Source organism: Saccopteryx bilineata, chromosome 5, assembly GCF_036850765.1.
Source record: "Saccopteryx bilineata isolate mSacBil1 chromosome 5, mSacBil1_pri_phased_curated, whole genome shotgun sequence".
NCBI lineage: Eukaryota > Metazoa > Chordata > Mammalia > Chiroptera > Emballonuridae > Saccopteryx > Saccopteryx bilineata.
In genome coordinates this window covers 14,600,474-14,624,238 of record NC_089494.1, presented here as the reverse complement: position 1 = coordinate 14,624,238, position 23,765 = coordinate 14,600,474, and the positions used below count along the sequence as shown (strand labels likewise).

General features: G+C 43.5%; 1 protein-coding gene across 1 annotated transcript in view; it reads left to right on the top strand.

Moving 5' to 3' along the window:
- Positions 1 to 23,033, top strand: part of MOGAT1 (monoacylglycerol O-acyltransferase 1) — a 38,071-nt gene extending 15,038 nt beyond the window's left edge. The window contains exons 2-6 of the mRNA XM_066279255.1: positions 1,977 to 2,155; positions 2,514 to 2,718; positions 5,873 to 6,047; positions 6,600 to 6,799; positions 16,713 to 23,033. Coding sequence (XP_066135352.1) covers positions 1,977 to 2,155; positions 2,514 to 2,718; positions 5,873 to 6,047; positions 6,600 to 6,799; positions 16,713 to 16,867 — 914 coding nt within the window. The 3' untranslated portion in view covers positions 16,868 to 23,033. The remainder of the gene's footprint in view (positions 1 to 1,976; positions 2,156 to 2,513; positions 2,719 to 5,872; positions 6,048 to 6,599; positions 6,800 to 16,712) is intronic.
- The last annotated feature ends 732 nt before the right edge of the window (positions 23,034 to 23,765 follow it).

Sequence of the window (23,765 nt, the reverse complement as noted above, 5' to 3'; positions counted from 1 at the left end):
TGGTGATTTATAAAGTAGGGAAGTAACTTTACTTTATAAAATTTATAAAGCAAAGTTACAGCAAGTTAAAGCATATAATAATAATTACTTACCAAGTACTTTATGTCGTATTTTCACTAAGTTAGGCAGAATAAATCTTTATAAAACAACTTACTATAGTTAAATCTATCTTTTTATTTATACTTTGGTTGCTCCGCTACCACCCACCATGAAAGCTGGAACGCCAACTAGTGGACGATAGGGACCAGGTTGACTACCACTGCAAATCAGTCAAAAAATTAAAATAAAAGAATACAACAAAAGAGCCCACAGAGGGGTGCAGGGCACACTGTTTCCTCAGTGGATACTTTTAACCTTTAGCCCACCCTGGAGAGAACAACTCAGTCCTCTAATGGGATTCAATTTCTTTTTTTTTTTTAACTCAGTGAGAGGAGGGGAGGCAGAGACACACTACCACGTGTGCCCTGACCAGGATCCACCCAGCAAGCCCACTAGGGGGCAATGCTCTGTCCATCTGGAATGTTGCTCCCTTGCTCAACCGAGCTCTTCTTAGTACCTGAGGCAGAGGCCATGGAGCCATCCTCAGTGCTCAGGACCAACTCACTCCAATTGTGCCATGGCTGCAGGAGGAGAAGAGAGAGAGAGATGGAGAGAGAAGTGAGAGGAGGAGGGGTGAAGAAGCAGATGGTTGCTTCTCCTGTGTGCCCTGACCGGGCAGGAATTGAAACCAAGACATCCACATGCTGGGCTGATGCTCTACCACTGAACCAACTGGCCAGGGCCAGGATTCAAGTCTATGTTTGGCTTAAATCTATACTGGGAAAGTTATTGATTTATATATCTTCAGAAAAATATGTATACACACATATGTGTTCTGGTTTTGGCAAAAATAAGCTATAAAAATCTAAACCTATAAAACAGGAATAGATCGAGGTGCTATTGTACAGATGCTGTGATAAATCATGTGGGAACAAAGCTCTTTAGTAAAGTTGACAAGGAGTTGATAGGAGCTTGGGAGACTAAAGTCAGTAGTTGGTTAGCTATGCAGGAGGTCATCGGAGCAGAGGAGGAGGCAGTGGCCCTCCTTAAAGTAACAGTCACAGCTGGCAAATGCCAGCTTGAGCACTTCCTGTGTGCCCAGCTTCATGTCTTCATGCTCCCTCCCCTCTCGTTTCTGAGTGTCTTTCTTATAAATATTTTTTTAGTGTAATATGTAGCACAGATGTAAAAAGGAAATTTGTAGCTTAGCTTAATGCATTACATTAAGACATACATTTGTGTTATTACTACCCAGGTCAAGTTTTGTCAGTTTTTGCTGTTCCGGGTGCATGAACAGTTTGGATTTTGCTCCGTCCTTGTGAAATGTTACAGGTAGTGACAGATGAGCTAAGACAGAAAGAGTCCGTTTTCCTATGCTGTTTTTATCTCTGGCAGTAGAGTTCCTGAAAATGAAGTTGCTCACTAGAATGTGCCCCTGTGTGGGCACGTGAATAACGGCTGCTCAGTCAAGGTGACACCTGTCGTAGGAACTCCTCTGCCTCCCGCCTGTCAGCGACGACCCCCTCGGCCCTGCCCCCTTATCTCACGTCTGGGGGGCAGTGGAACTTTGAATTCAGACAGATCAACCACTTCTATTCTTTGTGGCTTGTGTAATTCATTCAACCTCTCGACGCCTCCATCGTCTCTTCTATAAAAAAGGACATTAAGAATACTGCGTAGCTGCTTCACTGATATGATGGGTATATGAGGGTTAAATGGAAATATTTAGGCAGAATACACAATTACAGTCCTTCGTGTATAGTTAACGTCCAATAAATGTCAAATAGTACCATGTCATTGCTGTCTTGTTTCGTTTGAACGGAGGCTCAGTTCAACACCCTTTGTGTGTGTGAAGCCCCCCTCTGTGGGTCAGGGACGGGGCAGTAGTGAGCCGGTGCTGATGGACCCCGGTTCCTGAGGTCTCTCCTTTCTTACAGCGGAGGTGTGCATTGGAATCCTGCTGCTGCTGATCATCTACAACTACTGGTTCCTCTACCTCCCTTACTTGACATGGCTTTACTTTGACTGGCGTACACCAGAGCAAGGGGGCAGGAGGTCCAGCTGGGTCAGAAGCTGGACCGTGTGGAAGTACTTTAACGACTATTTTCCAATTCACGTGAGTAGACTTGTTTTATATAGTATGATTTTGAGCTGCGAGAAGAATGAAACATTTTTATTATATATAGTTCAAGCGTTTCCCCTTTCAGAGGTTGAAAGCCGACAAGTCAGCCCAAGTTACCAAATGGACTCTGAGCTAAGACAAAATTAAGGAGGTGTGGTGAGGGGCTCTGGGCTCAGGAAGTAGTCAAAATTGGGGGGGGGGGGACAGCTCTTACTTACCCAGGGAACGAACTCAGTCGCGGTCTCCATTTCCTCTTGACAAAAGAACTAATCATCCTGAGTCGCATTGTTTCTTCCTGGAAACTAATCAGGGAACATTAAAAAAAAAAAAAATCTCTATAAATGTGTTGTAGCTCATCAAAACTGCAGATTTGGATCCCAGTCACAACTACATATTTGGGTTTCACCCCCATGGAGTGCTCGTGGCTGGAGCCTTTGGAAATTTCTGTACCAATTATTCGGACTTCAACGAGCTGTTCCCCGGCTTTACTGCATATCTTCACGTGCTTCCGATTTGGTTCCGGTGTCCTCTCTTCCGAGAGTACCTGATGAGCAGTGGTAAGTGACGGCAGATTGCTGCTCCTGCAGTGTTCTGGGGAGGCAGGACCACACAGAACGCATCCCCCAGACCCAGTCGAGGTGAAAAGTTCTTAGCGTCTTCATCCCCGTGTGGCACTTCGTGTGCTATTTGGATGTTTCTCGCCTCCCCCACTGCACTGTAAGTGCCACCGGGAAGACACAGACTGTCTTTTCTTCTGTTGTACCCAAGTATCTAGGATAGTGGCTAGAATACAGGGACATTCAATAGATGTGAATTTAATGAAAGAATAAATTGGTGAGTGTATTTTATGTGTCCAGATGTGGTAGAGAATCAAATAAGTAACAAATTGCACCTTTGGAAAGGTGCCCTGTATGCTTTTATGGAAACTGGAGATGAAAAATACCCTCTTGTATGTCTTGAAGCCATGGCAGTGTCTAAACTAAACAGTCTGCTATCTGTTCCTTCCCAGATGAAGGTAACTGGGGTTAGAAATATGAGTCTATTTTACTTTGCTACTCGGAACTAGGGGAAGACTCTTTGATTAGTGAAATTGTACTTCTACCAATTATGAGACTAAATTCAGCTGAAATGCCATCAAGATACTTCAGGATTGGGCACAGAAGACTTCGCTTGTGTCGGTAGCTCTCATTTCCACTTAAGAGGCTCGATTTATTTGGTTTTCCAGTTTGACCAAATTATTGACTAACCATAAACTACAGCAACTTAGAAAGTGCTTTATGTTTAGGATTATTGTATAGGTTAATTATTATTGCCTTTGCATTTCTTAGATATAAAGAAAAGTGGACAGGCTTTTTTTTTGAAAAAAAAATCTGATTTCAGGATCAATAAATTGCATATTCAGAGAGAGGATTTTCCATGGCCTTCCAGGTTTCCATTGCTTCCTATTAATTTATCAAGTCTACGTTGTCATTAATACCTGGTAGGAAATCACTGAGCACTGAAGAGCCAGGATCTGTGGCTGGATTTTTAGGTTCTGTTTGTGAACCTTTTCCCATTTGGCCCTGGGCTCTCTGTCCAGCCTACGCTGCCACTGTGTGTGTCCTCTGGGGGCGGGGGCGTACTAAAACCCCCAAACTGCTAGAGAGGAAAAATATGGCTTCTTTCCCTTGTTTTGCAGATATTGGGTTAGAGTTTTATAAAATAAAATTAAAGGGAAGCTTTAAAAATTTCCAAAAAAATTTAAAAAGCCACAGAAATATATTTACCATATATAATTTGCTGTTTCGAATGATAGCCATAGGTGAGTTTGAATAGTGTAATTGAGGGCAGGTGTGACAAATTTGTGGTACAAAAGATGCAGGTACACTCTCTCCGTTGCATGTCAGGTACAAATAGTCAACTGTAGAGTCCTTCTCCATGGAGTGTCCCCATGGCCATTGCCATTTCCTAGAGGTGGTGTTTAAGATTAGACCTGGCTTGTGACACCACGAGAGCTTTTCTTTTGTTAAGAGGCTCTAAAACCCAAATAAATGGTGCATTTACACAGCAGAATACTACTCGGCTATAAAGAAGGAAATCTTACCATTTTTGACAGCGTAGGTGGACCTGGAGAGTATTATGCTAGGTGTAATGAGCCAGTCAGAGAAAGACAAGCACCATATGGTTTCATTTACAAATGGAGTCTAAGGGACAAAAGAAACTAACAAAACAAAATAGAAACAGATTCATAGATGGAGAAGAGACTGACAGCTGTCAGAGGAGAGGGGTGTTCCGGGCTGGGTGAAAAAGGTGAAGGGATTAAGCAAAAAATAAAAAATAAAATGAAATAAAACATAGAGGACAGTATGAGTACCGGAGAGAAAGGGGGTGGGGGAGATAGAAGAGGGTGAAAGGGGGTAAGGGATGATGGAAGGAGACCTGACTTGGGGTGGGGAGCACACAGTACAACATACAGATGGTGAATATTAGAATTATACACTTAAAACCTAGATAATTTTATTACCCAATGTCACCCCAGTCAATTCATTAAAACTTTAAAATATGTACCCCTGCCCCATGCAGAGTCTCTTCCCAGCCCCTTCCTCCCCCTTTGTAGCCAGTGGAGGTTCAGACTCTTCGCGTCTCTAAGTTTAGAGAGTTCTCAGTCCCTCCCAGAACCTGTTTCCCAGGCCAGGGCAGGACCATGAAAGACAGACCGACATGTGCACCAGACCTCCTCTAGTAAAGAACCAGCCGGGCTGTGGGGGTCCTCTGCTGTCTGGTGTCTGTTTTGCTCTTACTCAGGACATTTCTGTGGCTCTGAGACCTTGGAAGTCCTGCTCCTGAGCCCCTCCGCTGGGCTCGCTTTGGCGATTATTTACCCAGCAGGCATCAGCCAGAGCACACTCTGCTTCAAGGCCCCATGGTCCGCTCCACCTCTCCATGAAGGCGGGGCAGGCAGTGGAGATCAGCTCACAGCAGCCTGGTATACCATGTGGAGAACGTTAGCTTTTATTCTGGAGGGAAGCCGTGGGAGCCAGTGAAGGATTTTGAGCAAACGTGGGATCTGGCTGCTTTTTGCATGTTGGAAAGAGCGTTCAGTCAGAAGATGTGCTGGAGGGGGCTGAGCCCGGAGACTGTGGTGAGGGGAGGGGCCGATCGCAAGGATCAAGGAGAGGTGATCAGGGTGCAACCATCATAGTGACTGGGCAGTGGAAATGCAGAACAGGGGATTACTCTGGAAAATAGTTGGTAGATTCAACAGGACTTGGTGATTGAGTCAGCCTCCTGAAGGCAGCAGATGGTGATATTGTCTCCATATCATCAGCATCTAGCAGGATATCTTCTTGCTTGTTACAGGTGCTCAGTAAATGCTTTTAAATGAATGAATGAATGAATGAATGAATGAATGATGAGTCAACATGGTGGCTGAGAAAAGGAGAATATATACAGGACTGGGTTTCTGGCTTGAGTGACTGGAAAGATGATAGGTCCATTCTCCTTGATAGGTCATGTGGGACAAGGAATGACTTTGATGAAGAATTTAATTCATTGGGTTTAGAATCATGGAGTTTGCAATGTCTTTGAGCTGTTGAGGTAGACAGAGTGCTCCAAATCAAAGCAGGGTAGGAAATCTTGTTCATTGGTACTATAAAATATTGTGAGTAAAGTGTTTTAATTTTTTTTTAAAGAAAGGATAAATTAGTTATACCTTTTGTTTTCTTCACTAAGGGCCAGTCTCTGTTTCCAAGAAAAGTTTGTCTTACGTGCTGAACAAGGACAAAGGTGGGAACATTTCAATCATCGTCCTCGGGGGCGCAGAGGAATCGTTAGATGCCCATCCTGGGAAATTCACTCTGTTCATCCGCCAGCGGAAAGGATTTGTGAAAATTGCTTTGACCCATGGGTAAGTGGCTCTTCATTTCAGGTGACTGGGTTAGGGAAGTTAAGACATTATTAAATGAGCACAAAGAAGGAAAGTAATTTTTGTAGCCCTTACAGACAGTCCTCCTCCTAATCGACCTTACCATAAAAGCAGGTGTGGATGTTCACGGGGAGTGGAATATGACCTTCCCACAAAAACAGCTCGATGCCACTACATCCAGCCACTAAGCTTGTCTTTAAAAGCAAAGCATACAAGATTTGCAGCCAAATGAACAAAAAACCATGGCCAAAACAACAGATGAACAATCCTCCTGGAACCTTGATTTTCTATAGAATAAAATTCCCCCAATCACTAGAAGGCATTGCTGATGAACCTCCGGCTCCGGAAGGCTTTCGAGACTAAGTCAGCTTCAATGTATGGAACATGAAGTCAGTAGGATAGGAAGGCTTGGGGACATTAAAGAGTGGTTAGAAATCTATTGCAAAGTCAGCGGGACAGAATAACATCTTTAAATCCTTTTCATTGAAAATGCTTATTGTTTACTTTTTTGTTTGTTTGTTTTGTTATTTGTAGTGCCTATTTGGTCCCCGTGTTTTCTTTTGGTGAAAATGAACTATTTAAACAAGTTAGCAACCCTAAAGGCTCACTGCTTCGAACGGTGCAGGATAAACTACAGAAGATCATGGGCTTCGCTTTGCCGCTGTTCCACGCCAGAGGGGTTTTTCAGTACAACTTTGGCCTCGTGCCCTATAGGAAAGCTATTCACACTGTGGGTATGTACATCAAATCTTAAACACTTGTTAAAACAAGTAGAAGTATGATCTTCCTTTTGAACAGCGTTCATTGTTCCTGACTGAGGTGCTAATCCAAGAGAAGTGGCTTTGAATAAGAACTTCCTGAAATAACAGTGCTACGGATGTTATTCGAGCTTCATTTCCAGTATGCGTGTTATTTATAAAATGACTATATTTTCCATTTGAATAGGCATTGATGACTCCCGAGATTACAGCTCTTGAACTGCAGGTAGAAGCCAATTTTAAAATGAAGTTTCTAATCCTCTAGGATGAATCTGTTTCTCTGTAGCAGCAGATTATAACATAGCAATTCTTTGGTGAAGAAGTTACATCAGAGCCTATTAATATATGCAGATTTCTCTGTAAAAACCTTCATCATGCTCAATTCATAGAGGCATCAGTTTCTATATCAAAAGTATTGTTTTGTTGCAGTTTAGCTACGTTTATGTGTTCCTTCTATACACTGATTCTATTTTTTAAAGTTGCATGCTTAGGGAAATGGAAGTGGGGAAGGAGGGTGACAGACTGCGTTGGTAAAATGACTCAGGAGGGAAGTAATTAGTTCCTTAGGTTGAAAAGGAACCAGAGAGTTGAAAATGAGAAAGCCAAGTCAGGTGTGCTAATAGCGGAATTAACCAAAATCACATAGTTCAGAGGAAACCGGAAGTAATAGCTTCACTATGGATAGGCCATGAAATGAAATTCAAATGCTTTCTTTTCAGGTCTGTTGTATCAGAATAGCATTTTACTACGGTTCGTTTATAAAGCTTTGCATTTCACAAGCAGTCATGTGACATTTTACAATGCTATATTTAACTCAAATGGAATGTTAGGAGACCTTGATTAGTTAGTGTAATAGAAATACTGATACGCCTTTAAGTTTGCAATGGTGTTTTTCAGGATAAGCTGGTTACATTCTTTGGCATATTATTAATTATTGGTGTTTTCTGTGCAAAATACGGTAGTTGGTATTTTGGGGGGTACAAGGAAAATGATAAGACATACTTTTAGGAACTAAAAGTTTAATTAAATGTAACTCATGTGCATGGTGAAGTAAGTTGTGAATGTGCAAAGCAAGTATATTTTTTCAGGTTAAATGATTATAGTTATCACCCGGTTGGGTTAAACATTTATTTTTCTTTTTTATTGAATTTATTGAAGTGACATTGGTTAATAAAAGTTTACAGGTTTCAGGTGTACAGTTCTATAATACATCATCTGTATGTATTACTGTGTGTTCACCACACCAAGTCAAGTCCCCTGCCATCCGCATTCATCCCCCCATGAACTATTATTTTTTAGGTTAAGTTGTTTGTTTTTGGTACAGTCTGATTGCACCTCTACTCACAAGTAATTAACTGGTCAAAGGTTGGATGAAATTGACCAAATTAAAATTCTCTGTAAAGCCTAGAAAACTACAGCCCTGGTTTTCACTCACACCTCTGTCCATCATGCTTCTCTTAAAGAGTCAGAAAAAGGAAGAATGCCTTCAGTGCATCTTCTGTTTCCCCCTCCCCCTTTCATTATCTCAGGAAGGCCCTTCCTAGTCTCTGGCATCTCAGGACCAGCTAGCATGTGAAGTCTTCTGAAACCCAGCGTAAGAATATGAATGTTTCTGTCACTCAGCTGCCGTGACCTTGGGGTGTTCTAGTGGGGGTCAGGTGATTGAGGCCAGCCCGGTTTGGTGAACCAGACCCTCAGATGATGTGTATTTAAAGACTGTTGTTGCCTGACCTGCGGTGGCGCAGTGGATCAAGCGTCAACCTGGAATGCTGAGGTCGCCGGTTCAAAACCCTGGGCTTGCCCAGTCAAGGCACATATGGGAGTTGATGCTTCCTGCTCCTCCCCCCTTATCTATCTATCTATCTATCTATCTATCTATCTATCTATCTATCTATCTATCTTCTCTAAAATGAATAAAAAAATAAAAATAAAGACTGTTATTGATTGACCTGAAAAAACACAAGTCCAGGATAAGATAGTTACAGTTCCATAAAACAAAGCAAAGCTCTGTGTCAATCAGATGCAACAGCGGATAAAACAACGGTGAGATAGAAACAGGCTTCGAAGTTAACTACGTTCATTTCTGTTCTACCTCAGTGCATTGCGGAGAGCTGCTTCTTTGCCGACCCCATGGCACACCCCGGGCAGAGCTCAGGCTGTGGCCACGGCGGCGTTAATTGTGCAGCCCCTCTGCTTCCCTTCCCACTGAATTAAGAGGTCTCAGTTGTTTGTTTGTTTGTGTTTCCTTTTTATTGAGTTTATTGGGGTGACACAGGTTAATAAAAGTATACAGGTTTCAGGCGCACGGTTCTACAACTCGTCTTCTGTACACTGGGTTGTATGTTTACCACGTTTGCTTTTGAAACATTTTAAAAAGTCTTTTTTCAATTACAGCTGACATTTACTATTATATTAGTTTCAGGCGTACAGCATAGTGGTTAGACAGTTACATAACTTACAGAGTGACTCCTCCATAAGCCTAGTATCCACCTGGCACCACACATAGTTATTATCGTACTGTAGACTGCATTCCCTCTGCTGTACTGTACAGCCCCGTGACGGTTTCCTAACTGCCAATCTGTGTGTCTCAACCCTTTCCCTTTTTGACCCAGCCCCCTCTGCCCCCTCTCCTCTGGCAACTGTCAGTTTATTCTCTGCGTCTATGAGTTTGTTTCTGATTTGATTGTTTAGTTTGTTTTTACATTTCACATATAAGTGCAATCATATAGTATTTGTCTTTCTCTGTCTGATTTATTTCACTTAGCATAATACCCTCTAGGACCACCCATGTTGTTGCTAATGGTAAAATTTCATTCTTTATTATGACTAATATTCCATTTTATATATGCCCTGCATTTTTGTTTGTTTGTTTTGTTTTGTTTTATTTTGTTTGTTTTGTGGGGCGGGGGACAGGCAGGGACAGACAGACAGGAAGGGAGAGAGATGAGAAGCATCAACTCATAGTTGTGGGACCTTAGTTGTTCATTGATTGCTTTCTCATATGTGCCTTGACTGGGGTTCTGCAGCCAAGCCACTGACCCCTTGCTCAAGCCAGCGACTTTGGGCTTCAAGCCAGTGATCATGGGGTTATGTCTATGATCCTACGCTCAAGCCAGTGACCCCGCACTCAAACTGGTGAGCCCATGCTCAAGATGGATGACTCCGCACTCAAGCCGGTGACCTCAGGGTTTCGAACCTGGGTCCTTGGCGTCTCAGGCTGATGCTCTATCCACTGCGCCACTGCCTGGTCAGGCTCAAATTTTCTTTCTCTTTATGACAAACATGAGCAGTTTTGAAGAGTACAGGCCATTGGTTTTGTAGAATGTTCCTCATCTTGGGTTGGTATGTTTCATCATGAGTGTATTCCAGTTGTGTATATTTGGCAAGAATTCCACAGAAATGCTATTGTGTCCTCCTCGGTACATCACATCAGGTGGCACTTGATGTCACTTTGTCTCATTGTTGATGATGTTAACTCTGATCAATTGGGTAAGGTGTTGGCCAGGTTTCTTTACTATAAATTTATAGATTTAATCTATATCAGTCTTTATTTATAGATATGTGTTATATTTATAAATATAAAGATTTCCCCCCCTCTTCACTGAGAAGTAACTCTCTAGTGTTACTTAGAGACTGTGTACGGGTCCTGTTCTTTGTCAGACTTTTCTTGCTCGTTTTAATACCCATTGATAAATCATTGCCTGAGTCAGTTACCGCAGTCATGGCTGCAAACTGGTGATTTTCTGACTGTGACATTCCTGCTACATTAATTAGTTGTCACTTCCCATAGGGTCCCAGTGTTAGAGGGTTTGCACTATGGGTCCCCAGACGGGCTTATCAGCTGTGTTTGTGTGTAGCACAGAATGGGCTCCAGTCCCATCTTTGCTGCTCCAAGACTTCCACTGACTTCCAATCATAGGTATGACAGAAGTGTTTGTTTCATTTTGCTTCTTATGGCATCATTAAAAATATACAGACGATGGATGCCTTTAAGGCATTGGTTCTGCAGGCCCAGTGATGGCTGTGGCCCATGCTCCGGCCCCAGGCACACGCACGATGGTACTGACAGCGATGTGTGCAGAGGAAGTGGTGTGGGTTGCGGTCTGACTCCGAGGGACTTAGACTGTCTCGATTGTCTTTTCTGAGCCTCAGGGTTTACAGCTCTGAAGAGGGGACAGCTATAATCATCCTGTCCTCTCTGACAGTTCCCGAGGAGCAGATGACATGATCTGGGGGGCAGCGCCCCGTACCCTTTAGGTGCTAGGTGAGCGCAGGTTGGTTTACAGAGCAGAAGCCTTCACGACCAGATTGTTCAGAGCTATCAGATGGGTTTCAATTTCCCTGCTGAAGTATTCTTGCCAAAATATTTACCAAAAAGATATATCTAATCAGACAAATCCAGATTGTGGGACATTGTACAAAACTGTCTGGACTTCTCAAGAAAATATCAGTGTTGTGGAAAACCAAAAGGAGGGGGTGAGTACTCAGAGAGTCACAGCAGCTGCTGTGGAGCCTGACCAGGCAGTGGCATAATAAATAGAGCATTGGCCTGGGATGCTGAGGACCCAGGTTCAAAACCCCGAGGTCACCGATGTGAGCACGAGGTCACCGACGTGAGCACAGGCTCACCAGCTTGAGCACGAGGTCACCAGCTTGAGCGTGGGATCACAGACATGACCCTGTGGTCACTGACTTGAGCCCAAAGGTCTCTGGCTTGAGCCCAAGGTTGCTGGCTTGGCCAAGGGATGGCTGGCTGAGCTGGAGCCCCCTCAAGGCACATAGGAGACAGCAATCAATGAACAACTAGAGTGATGCAGCTACGAGTTGAGGCCTCTCATCTCTCTCCTTTTCTATCTGTCCCTGTCTCTTTCTCTCTCTCACTAAAATAAAAAAAAGAAAAGACAAAGAAAAGCACAGCTGCTGTGGTTTGGGAGGAAATGACTATAAAGGGCAGTATTGAAACAGTTGATCAGTTTGAGTACTGATTAAGTACAAAATAATATGGTGTAGAGCAGGGGTAGTCAACCTTTTTATACCTACCGCCCACTTTTGTATCTCTATTAGTAGTAAAATTTTCTAACCACCCACTGGTTCCACAGTAATGGTGATTTATAAAGTAGGGAAGTAACTTTACTTTATAAAATTTATAAAGCAGAGTTACAGCCAGTTAAAGCATATAATAATAATTACGTACCAAGTACTTTATGTCGGATTTTCTCTAAGTTTGGCAGAATAAATCTTTATAAAACAACTTACTATAGTTAAATCTATCTTTTTATTTATACTTTGGTTGCTCCGCTACCGCCCACCATGAAAGCTGGAACGCCCACTAGTGGGCAGTAGGGACCAGGTTGACTACCACTGGTGTCGAGGTTAAATTCCTTGGGAATGGCAATGGTGTTGTTATGTGGGACAGTGTTTTTGTTCCTACATGCTAAAATATATAGGGATGTTAACATGATTGGGTCTTTATTGTCTACAACTTTCAAATGGTTCTACAAAACTAAAAATAATAGTGCATATGTATATACATATATAAGATTCACATACATATGTTTGCAAAAGGTTCAAAATTGGTGCAGCCAGAGGAAGGGTATGCAAGTGATTATTGCATAATTTCTTTGTAGGTTTAAAGTATTTTTTTTAAATAAAAGAGATTTAAAACCATGTGAGGACAAAAGTAGTCTATTATGTTTCAGGTCATTATGATGTCCTGATGGGGGAAAAAAGCACGCTAGGGGATTCACTGAAATAGAAAGGAAGGGAACGTTTAATCAAAATTTTAATTGTAGAGATTAAAAAAGATAATGTTAAGGGGGCCCTGGCCAGTTGGCTCAGTGGTAGAGCATTGGCCTGGCGTGCAAGAGTCCCAGGTTCGATTCCCGGCCAGGGCACACAGGAGAAGCACCCATCTGCTTCTCCACCCCTCCCCCTCTCCTTCCTCTCTGTCTCTCTCTTCCCCTCCCGCAGCCAAGGCTCCACTGGAGCAAAGTTTGCCTGGGCGCTGAGGATGGCTCTGTGGCCTCTGCCTCAGGCGCTAGAATGGCTCTGATTGTGGCAGAGCGACGCCCCCTGGTGGGCGTGCCGGGTGGATCCCGGTCAAGTGCATGTGGGAGTCTGTCTGACTGCCTCCTTGTTTCCAACCTCAGAAAAATACAAAAAAATAAAATAAAAATAAAATAAAAAAAATAAAAAAGATAATGTTAAGGGGATTAGTACGGTACCTAATATGACATAAAAAGTGTTCAATAAATGTTTATGAGTCTGTGGTGTATGATGTGTGTATGTATACACAGATACACACACACACTTACATTGGGCACCTTTTGAACCTTCACCACAGCCAGAGGTTGGACTTGAACCCAGGTTTCACCTGGCGCCCACGTTGGGACTCTCACAACCCCACTCTGCCACACAGCTCTGTGCCCATTGCTTCTCCGGTATGAAGCTGTGGGGCTTCTGGAGAAAGCGTCATTCTTGTGTGAGACCCTTAGAGAGACAAACTGTAGAACTTCCATAATTATAGAAAAGCAGAACAAAGATTTCTTATGATGAGAGATCTACTCCTTGCCTCAGTGAGAAGACAATGCCCGTAATTTTTCTCCAGCTGTGTGTCCAATGGCTCACGAGGCAGCTTGTCCTTCGTGTTTGGTAAACACAGCACGCAGCACAGAAATGAGCGAGGCACTGTGGACGGCAGTCACTGCCGACGCACCCTCGCCTTGCTGGGTGGGCTCGGAAAATGGAGCAGGCGAGCATGTCAGCTGTAGACACCCCCCCCCCCCCCATACAGGGACAAAAGCTCTGACTCCTGACTTCGCCACCGGGAGACGCAGGGTGGCTTTGCCAGGGCGAGGAGTTCTCTGTCTGAGAGCAGCCTGATGCAGCTGTTGCTCCTGTGTGTTGTAGAAAGAGAGTCATGCGGCATTTTGCCACTCACTCAGCTCTATGTTGAATATGCTATTTTCTTCTTCTTAGTGGTAAATGTCTCCTTTTTGTGGAGAGAGAGAGAGAGAATTCTGGTCTTTTAAGGGTCAGGGGACCTGTCTCAATTCTGCAAATGTTGGTTTTTCACGTCTGTCTTTATTCCTGAAAAGTAATTGAGAAAGGTTTCTTACTGTCTAGTCCAATTTGGGGTGAGTTTTGTAATGAGGGGCAGGAATATTGGGCTTAAGTCATCGTTTCCTCTGGTGTGTGTGTGTGTGGGGGGGGCTGGAAACTGTCAGCATTTCAGTTTCTCTACATGTAAACAAGAGAAGAAGGTGAATGTGACTGTGTCTGCCTCCCACCTTTTAGGGAAAAGTCTTTCAGTGATAGAGTTAATATAACGGCCATGTTTGAGGTCTCTGGAAGAATGATCTGAACGGTAATAAAACCATCGAGAAAAGACCAGAATTGAAGTTAACTGTAAGATAGCTCATAAAAAATAAGCCTCAATTTCCAAATCTGCAAGTCCTGATTAAAGTAAGCTGGGAACAATACACCTAATCTTCCTTGATGTCCCCTCTTTATCTGTCCCCACTGCCACCTGACTAGTTAGTTGAACTTACCCTCTGCCGTGGGGTCATTTCACTAAGAAAACAGAAGCTGCTTCTATAAAAATCAGGAATTTGCTAGTAGATCGACGTGTAAATTTCTCATTTTTTCCCCCTCACAGAACAAAGTTCAGAGCTGACAGGAAGCTTCAGAATCCTCCGAATTGCACTTATATCCCATTCGTGGGAGAAGCCAGGCCGGGGAGGAGGTTCCGTCTCAGCTCAGCGTGCGCGCTGGTGGGCGAGCACCAATCTGTCTGGTCCGCTGCCGCTCCCCTTCCCTCCCAGCGCGTTAGCCTCAGCACGTTAGCCTCAGAGCGTATTTCCAACCACCGCTGACAGCCAGACGGTTGTTTCTCGTTCTTTCTGTTGAATTACAAAGGACTGGTGTCTACGATATAGAAATTTGATATCCGAAGTATCAACGAAAATTGTACATGAGCTTCTTGAGGCTATATTTGGTTAAGAATTGAGGAATTTGAGAGTATTAATGTTTCACTAAGGAAATATATATATATATATATATATATATATATATATATATATATATATATATATATATATATATATATATATATATATATATATAAAATCGCCTTGCTTTTCCCTTAACTAACCACCTTCTGTTACTGAGATGGAGTTGGGCCTTGGATGTAGCACAGGGTGACTCAGGATAGGTCAGCGGAAACATCCTTCCCTATGAGTTCTATTTTATTACCTACAGCCCCACTTGACCTCATGCCCAAGCTAATCAAAGGTAATAAGCAGTTAAGTGCCCGGCTGGTCATTGAGCATCCTATTTTAAACTCTTGGCATCAGTAGCAGCCTCAGGCCAGCAGAGGGCGCAGTGAGTAACAGAAGGACCCAGTAGAGGAAAAGCCAAGTACCTATCTGTATTCTCTAATCTGAGACAAGTGAGATAAGTTATTGATTATATAAACGCCTGTTAAAATACATCTAGAAGTTCCCATGTTTTTGAGAATTAGTTAGTTCATCTTAACTATATAGGTAAAACAAATGTTTTCTCATTGTAGAAAATTTACACAATACAGATAAAGTCAAAGTTCCTTCGTCTCTCCTTCCTTGCTTGAGGTAAATGGTTATTATTCTCTCTTTCCAGATGTTTTAAATACACAAAAAAGCTTGTAATGCACATAGAAAATTAATTTTTTCATGGATGGGATCATATGATATTTTTTACAACTTTTCCCTCACTTAATGCATTTTAGACATGTACATATATATATTATGTCATTTAAAAATTGAAGTATAATTGACATTCTATTAGTTTCAGGTATACAATGATTTGATATTTGTATATATTGCAAAACAATCACCCCAATAAATCTAGTTAATATTCATCACCATGCATAGTTTCAGAAATATTATTTCATTAAAAATTGCTACCTGACCAGGAGGTGGCGCAGTGGATACAGCGTCAGACTGGGATGCAGAGGACCCAGCTTCAAAACCCAGAGGTTGCCAGCTTGAGCGCAGGCTCATCTGGTTTGAGCAAGGCTGACCAGCTTGAGCCCAAGGTCGCTGGCTCGAGCAAGGGGTCACTCGGTCTGCTGTAGCCCCCCCCCCCCCCCCCCCCCCCCCCCCGTCAAGGCACATATGAGAAAGCAATCACTGAACAACTAAGGTGCTGCAACAAAGAACTGATGCTTCTGATCTCTCTCCCTTCCTGTCTGTCTGTCCCTATCTGTCCCTCTCTCTGACTCTGTCTCTGTCACAGAAAAAATAAAAAAAGAAAGAAAGAAATTTGCTGCCTAGGATTCCACTGAATGAATGCGCTATGGTTTATTTAATCATTTTCTGTTGAGACTTTTGTTTGGTTTTGTTTGCTACTATTCCAGTGGAGTCCTTGTGATTGTGTACGTTTTCTAGGACAGATATGTAGCCATGGAGATGTACATTCTCTGAATTTTTTAGGATGACATTAAGAAGAGGGAGAGGAGAAGGTCCAGGCCTCGTGATTCAGTTCTCACAGTCCGTCATAACAGGAGACTGTGGTCTGGCTGTCAGCTGTCCCAGAGGAGGAATGCTGGTGACGTGCGCACGCAGCTGTGGCCTCTTCCCTCACAGCAGCAGTCCGCACAGGGGTTCACTTGGCTCGGAGTCTAAACCACCAGGGGCGTGGCTATCCAGTGTCTGCGGACTGAGAGTTCTGTGTTTGTTGCCAAATGGGATGGGGTGACCGCTGTCAGCAGCCAGTGAAATGACAGAGGGCTTGGGGCTAGCAGCCTGACGGCTTCTGATTGGAAGACCTTGCCAGGGCTGTTCATTGAGGAAGTGGTCTGTGGTGGAGTGGATTGCGTTCCTGGCGTCTGACGTATTCTCTGTTTTCGCAGTTGGCAGTCCAATTCCTGTTCAGCGGACTCTGCACCCAACCCCAGAGCAGATCGAGGCGCTGCATGAGACCTACATGGAGGAGCTCAGGAAGTTATTTGAGGAGCACAAAGGGAAGTATGGGATTCCAGAGCACGAGACTCTCGTTTTCAGATAACTGCTCTTAGAAGGCATACAGGAGGAGGAGAGAGCCTCCCACTGAGAGAACGAATATTTCAAATAAGTTTATTTTTCCCCCTTGTCTACAGAATCAAATTTGCCACTGAAAGTATTATTTATAGTGACAGATGTTGATGTGTATCTGTGGTAAATAAAAATACAGTGTGTGACTATAGGGTAAGGTTAGAGATGACCAAGTCTTTTCATCGTCTTCATTTGGGAAGGTGAAGTCATTTCACAGGTTCAGAAATGGTTTAGAACTACTCATGTACTCAAAAAAAAAAAAAAAAAATGACACCTAGAAAAACTGATTAGACCTTTTTGCTAAATATCACAATAATTTAAGATGGCATTTCCATTAAGCATGTTGTTAGCTGTTATTCAGCACATTCAGGAGACAGTAGGTAAAATAATTTGCCACATAGAGCCAGAAGAAGTTATTTATTTTTGTTTGAACAGATCATTTGTTAGTGAATAATGTTACTTTTAAGGTTTAGATTATTTGATCGGTTAGGTCATGCCTACACATTTTTTTTATACATTGGGGCAGAATCTTTATGCAGTTTTCAGGGTGGGATGAATCTACCCTGAGCAAACTCATGCAGAATAGAGCATGTCTCCTTATTTCTGTTTGTGCTTGGAAATATTCACCCTGCTCATCTGCTTAGGGACCTGTTCATTCATGATAGGCCAGAAGGAAGATGTGCTTTTGCACATGCTTTAGGACACTAACATGGCAAAAGTTTCCATGGGAACAGACATGGTTTTTGGTTTTTGTTTTTCTTTTTGACAGAGACAGAGAGTCAGAGAGAGGGACAGATAGGGACAGACAGGAAGGGAGAGAGATGAGAAGCATCAATTCTTTGTTGTGGCACCTTAGTTGTTTATTGATTGCTTTCTCATATGTGCCTTCACCGAGTGACCCTTTGGTCAAGCCAGTGACCTTGGGCTCAATCCAGCGACCATGGGGTCATGTCTGTGATCCCACGCTTAAGCCAGCGACCCCACGCTCAAGCCAGATGAGTCCACGCTCAAGCCGGTGACCTTGGGGGTTTTGAACCTGAGTCCTCTGTGTCCCAGTCCAGCTCTATCCACTGTGCCACCGCCTGGTCAGGCCAGACATGTTTTTAATTTTCTTCCCAAATGGCCTCTTTGACGTAGATGAACTGTAAGAGAAAGCGCCCTCTCTGGTGAGACGCATCCGGTTCTCGGTTGGCTTGGACCAGGTCTGCGAGAGCAGGAAGCTGTCCCTTCGTGCAGCGATGTGTCCCTGTGCCTGGATCAGCTCCTGACACTTTGTAGGCACAAAATAAGTATGTGTTTTATGAATGAATGTATTTATAGCTGAACACCTGGACAAACTTTGCCATGAAGTGAAGAATTTGTAAAGCTCGGCTGTAGGATGAAGACTATAATAAGACAAGCCTCACTTGCTGAAGGAGATCATTGCCCATGTCTGATTGGCCCTGGCCGGTGATTGATAAGACTCCAGTCTTGGCTTGTAAGGAGCAAGTCAGAAAGAGGTTTCTGATAATTAATCACTAAGTGTTAAGTAATCATTCAGTAAGTAAGTAAGTAAGAAGAATGCCTAGTTTCCAGCCAATCTCTGGCTAGAGTTACTTGTGTACTTCCCCCATTCTAGGTATTTGAGGGTAACTTCACTGAGCTGTACTAACTTATTGGTAATATGTCTTCAGGCCTCTAATTTTTAAAACATCAAGCCCCGGGTTAGAGCCTGGATTGGAGTTAGCAACAGCAGAATTAAATCGTGCTGGGTAACGCCCTAAGTAGGAAAGAATTTCACATGTGGGAAGACGAACTCGTTCTATTGTTCTTCTTAAGGTTTTGTGGCCAACGGCCTATTGTCCTTGGACTGTGAGCAATCCAGGAGTCCATCAGCCATGGCCTTGAAATGAGATTTAAATTTTTTTTTTTTGTCAAAGCAGGGAATAAGACTTACTAGCTTTATTAGGTGCAGAAAATTAGACCATAAGTCCTTTTTGGTATCACTCAATATGGGAGGAAAAATGTAAATGGAACACCATTTATATAAAACGACACTCTGGCTGGTCAGGGCTCAGCCTTTCAGAACATAGCTCTGAGGCCACGTCACCGCCACCAGAGGCCTTTCAGCTGTTATAAAACACACGAATTTTCTTCCTTTGGAGTTTATTAAAAGCTCATGAGACAGAGTCATTTGCAATTTCACAAAGGTATGCATTTTAATCTCACACTTGGGCATGAGAGAGCCAAGCTGACCGCCCAACATCAGCTGGCCTGTCGAGTAAGCAGTTACAGCCGCGTGCCGTAAACCAGGGGCACGGAAAAGCGAGAAAAGTTTGGCTCTGATGAGTTTATCTAGAATTTTGCCAATTAAAAAAAAAATCTAGACATCAGCAGCATTAATTTCGGCATACCCAAAGCTCTGTTGCTAGGTACATATGAGGGAGTGTATCTCTTCCTTCCTTAGGGTCTCCAGAGGTCTTCATCCCGCTGGGCCAGAAGTCCTCCCATGACTGAAAGCACAGGCCTACGTTCCATGTCGTCCTACAAGTTGCAAGTGAATTTTTTCGACATGAATCTTTGCTGCAACACACATGTGGGCCGCATTTGGTATTCGCTGGTGCGGTGTGATGGGGGGCTCTGTTTTAAAGATGCTCCTCTACTCCACTCTTGTACCTGCCATTTAAGCAGCAAAGCAAAAACAGCAGCAGCAACCACAGTAACCCCAGGACGCGCAGGAGGAAATGGACTATTGCCTCGAGAAAGTGCGCATCTCCGCTGTTTGCTTTGGACAGTTCTTTTGCCCGGTTCCCTCGGGAAAGTGCGCATCTCCGCTGTTTGCTTTGGACAGTTCTTTTGCCCGGTTCCCTCGAGAAAGTGCGCATGTACGCTGTTTGCTTTGGACAGTTCTTTTGCCCGGGTCCCTCGCGCTCTGGCTTGCGGGCTGTCGCTTCCTTTGTCTGGTAGCTGCAAGTATGGAGGTGGTCTGGGGCGGGCTACGTCTGTTACACTCACCTGGAAGGCTGCAGCCTCGTGCTCATGAGGGCCAGCCAGCTTTGCTCCGTCCTAGGGTAAGGGACGCTGTGTGGTTTTCGTAGACCCTTCCCCACGGCTGTGATAACGTTCAAAGGGTATATGCTTCCGGGATGGTGGGTGAGCCTTTATCGGATGCAGAAGGTTAGACGTAAAATGCCCATTGTTGGGAGAGGGCCCATGTTTGCCGTGGGCAGCATCACCTGGATGTGATGGCCATACTTCTGCTGCTTGACCTGCAGACTACCTCACTGATACCAATTACCAAAGTCTGTGATCAACCTGTAAACATATGTGGGGTACATTTAGTTTTCTTCTTCCGATAAGAGACAGCGTTGATGAGATTTGCTGATTGGAATTCCCCCACCCCCCACCCCCAGAAGCCTCGGATTGCTAGTTCTCCTCTATCTAGTGTAGTTTTTATACAAACTATAAAAATGTCCATTTGTAGTGCTGGGAGAGTTCCTTCAAGTCAAATTTGTATATCTTTTTAAAGAAGCAGGAAAACAAGGCAGCTTGGAAATAACCAGCCAGGTGCTCCATTTTCTCCAAGAGGCTGTCCTTCCTATTAACAACAAACGGGTTTCTCTGAAACCTTGTATTTGACTTTTTGAAATTAATCCTTCCCAAACACCTTCAGCTTAGTGCCTTAATATTTTAAATGAGGGGAAGAAGGTTTACCCCGATCCGTAGTTAACCTGTAGGACAGTGAGTTCCTCAATAGCAGAGTCTGTCTTGTGTGCATTTTGTAAAATATTTTACTTTTTATTTATTGATTTCAGAGAGAGGAAGGGAGAGAAAAAGAGAGAAAACATTGATTTGTTGTCCACTTATTTATGTATTCATTGGTTGATTCTTGTACATGCCCTGACCGGGATTCAAGCCTGCAACCTTGGTGTACTGGGATGACACTTTCACCACCTGAGCCACCTCGCCAGGGCCTTGTGTGCATTTCGATCTGGACTCTCAAGCAGTCTCTCAGTGGATGCTCGTGGCACTCACCTGGCAGTTTGATGGGTTATGTCACAGAAGCCGAGTTTTAGAGCCGAATGGGACCTCCTAGCCTGTCTGGTTGTTCCTTCTGCAGATGAGTCAGTCGAACCCCAGTGAAGATGAGCGCGGATCGGACCTGGGTCCGTGTTTGTATCACTCTGCTCTAGCTTGAGCTGGAGGTGCTGCTGTCCCATGGCTGTTGGTTAATGAACCCAGAAATCCCCTGTGAAACAGAAGTGTCCAAAAAAGTAGAATGTACATATTTTAAGAATCCATCCCTAAAACAAGGAATTTAACAACTCTCACGCAAGCTCTATCTTACTGGGACTGAGAGCTGTTTTTCTTAGACCAGTACACCACATTGTTGACTTTTCCCTTTTGCAAGAGCTATTTTGGTGATGTGGTCCTGGGCCAAGTCCAAGTGTTCAACAGGCGTAGGCACTAGAGCCTTTGGAATGGGAGCGGCAGGGTAGGACGGGGTGCCCATGCTCAGGATGGAGACAGACCTGCAGAATATCTTCCCTCCCGGCCGTGTTGCAGTCGTTAGCACAGGCAGGACGAGACAAGCCCGTCATTCAGACAGAGGCCCCCTCCCTCTCCCCCCTCGGCAAGCCCCGAGCCTATTCTGGCCCCCTCTGTCTCATCCAGCTGGGTTGTCACAGTGGTTTTTGTTTGTTTCTTTCTTTATTTACTTACTTACTTATCTTTCTAGCTCCCAGAATCTGGTTAAGAATTCTCGTAGGTTCTCTGGAGAATAAGGAGAAATCTGACCTTCTTTGTATTTCCCAGGGCTGCATAATCCTTCCCAACTCTCCTTCCAGACCAGTTTGGAGCCTGGGGCTTTCTGGTTGGGTTCTAAACCCTCCCGTCCAGGGGTACAGTCATGTCAAGACAACCAGAGAGTCTAACTGTCCCTCCCTTCTACTCTCCAGGCGTCTGTTTCGAATAATCCTTCAGCCTCTGGTCCTCCACTGAATGGCCGGGCTCAGTTTCTTCCTATGTAAATCAAGTCAGGAGTGAATGGTCAAGGTCCCTTCTGGTTCTGTCGTTATGGTCTCTGCTGATTTCTTTTCTATCACTGTAATGACGTCTAGATTAGAGATGTAGATATATCTTGATTTTTCTTGCAAGACACGCAGTGCATCCAAGTGAATGCCTCACTCTCTTCATGTATATAAAATAAAAATTGCCACTGAAATTTCCCCAGCATCACAGTTGACCCCTCGCCCTGGTGTTTCTAAGAAATAATTTAATTCTCTAAATAGAAGGGGGAGAAATGGAACTACAAGGATTCCTCCTTTATATCGATCAAAACTATAAAATAATAGATTGTTATTTGTTAAAATCTTCATAGGAGATGGTGTACTTTTATATTTTCTATATTGTTCTGTGTTTCTGTGTGCTTTTTAAAAGCCCTCAGTTTCTAAAGATTTGACCTATAAATGTGCTTTCTGCCTGAGTTATAAATAAAGGTGAGGTTGTTGTGTCTCCCCTGGATAGAATGGTTTTCCTTCTACGCCCCTCGGCAAGGCCGAATTAACTTAGACTTGGGGATGGATGTAATCAGGAGAATGACATTGAAATTTGTGAGCATTGCGTATTCTCGTCCTGAAGAGTTGGCCTTTTAGTTCTTTTGCTCAGCTAACATACAGTACAGAAAGCAGGGGTAGCAGTGACTGCAAACTGAAGGTGTGTAGGGGACACCGGAACAGGGGACAGCGAAAGAAAACACTCCAGGAAGCTGCCGGGGCCTCACGTGGTCGGAGCAAGAGTGAAACCTCTCGGAATCCGAACTCTTCAAAAACTGGTGGAAACAGATTACGAATCCGGTGAATCACTGTTAATGGTGTCTTTCTGGATGATAAAAATGTTCTAAAATTAGATTGTGGTGATGGTTACATAACTCTGTGAAAATACTAAAAACCTCTAAACTCTGCTCTTCAAATGGATGAATTCTGTGATCTGTGAATTGCATCTCAATAAAGCTGTTTTATAAAATCGAGTCGGTCTTACCCTTGCCAAAGTGATGGAAGCAGCTAAAAACTGAATTTCTTTTTAAAACGTGTCAAAGTGAAACTGCTGCCCTTCCATGCTAGCCCTCTGTACAATAAAGATTAGCCCTTGGTTTTTGAGAACTGTTGGTGTTTCTGGTATTCTTTATCAACATAGATGTTTTAAATATTTATACTACTTTTGAGTGTTTCATTGGATAAAGAACATGCTGCTTTATAATTGTGTAAAATACTGTTTGACTTTAACTTTTCCCAATATTTTATTACTACTGTAGCATATGCTAAGTAACGGTTATCATATAAAAACAACACTCAGTGTTTATTGACCATCTACAATGTGCCAGGCACAAGGCTAAATCTTTTATGTACATTAGGACATTTAGCTCTTAAAATAGCCTGAGGAGGTTGGTACTATTTTTATCCCATAGGAAACTGGGCCTCAGAGGAGCTGAGAACTTTGCCCAGGGAATTCTGGTAGTGCGTGGTGGGTGCCAGGGTCCTCTGGCCAGAGCCCACGTCCTAAGTATAGGACTCGGGAGCCCCGGGGTGTCTGCTATCTCTGTCAGTTACTTGCTTTGTGACTTTTGTATTCTTTTTTTCTTACTTTTTAAAAATTATTATTATTGAGAGAGAGATTGAGACAGACAGACATGAAGGGAGAGAGATGAGAAGCATCAACTTGTAGTTGCAGCACCTTCGTTGTTCATTGATTGCTTCTCAAACGTTGCCTTGATGGTGGGGAAGCCAAGCCAGTGACTCTGGGCTCAAGCCAGAGACCTTTGGCTTCAAGCCAGTGACCTTTGGACTCAAGCCAACGACCATGGGTTCATGTCTATGTTCCCACGCTCAAGCCAG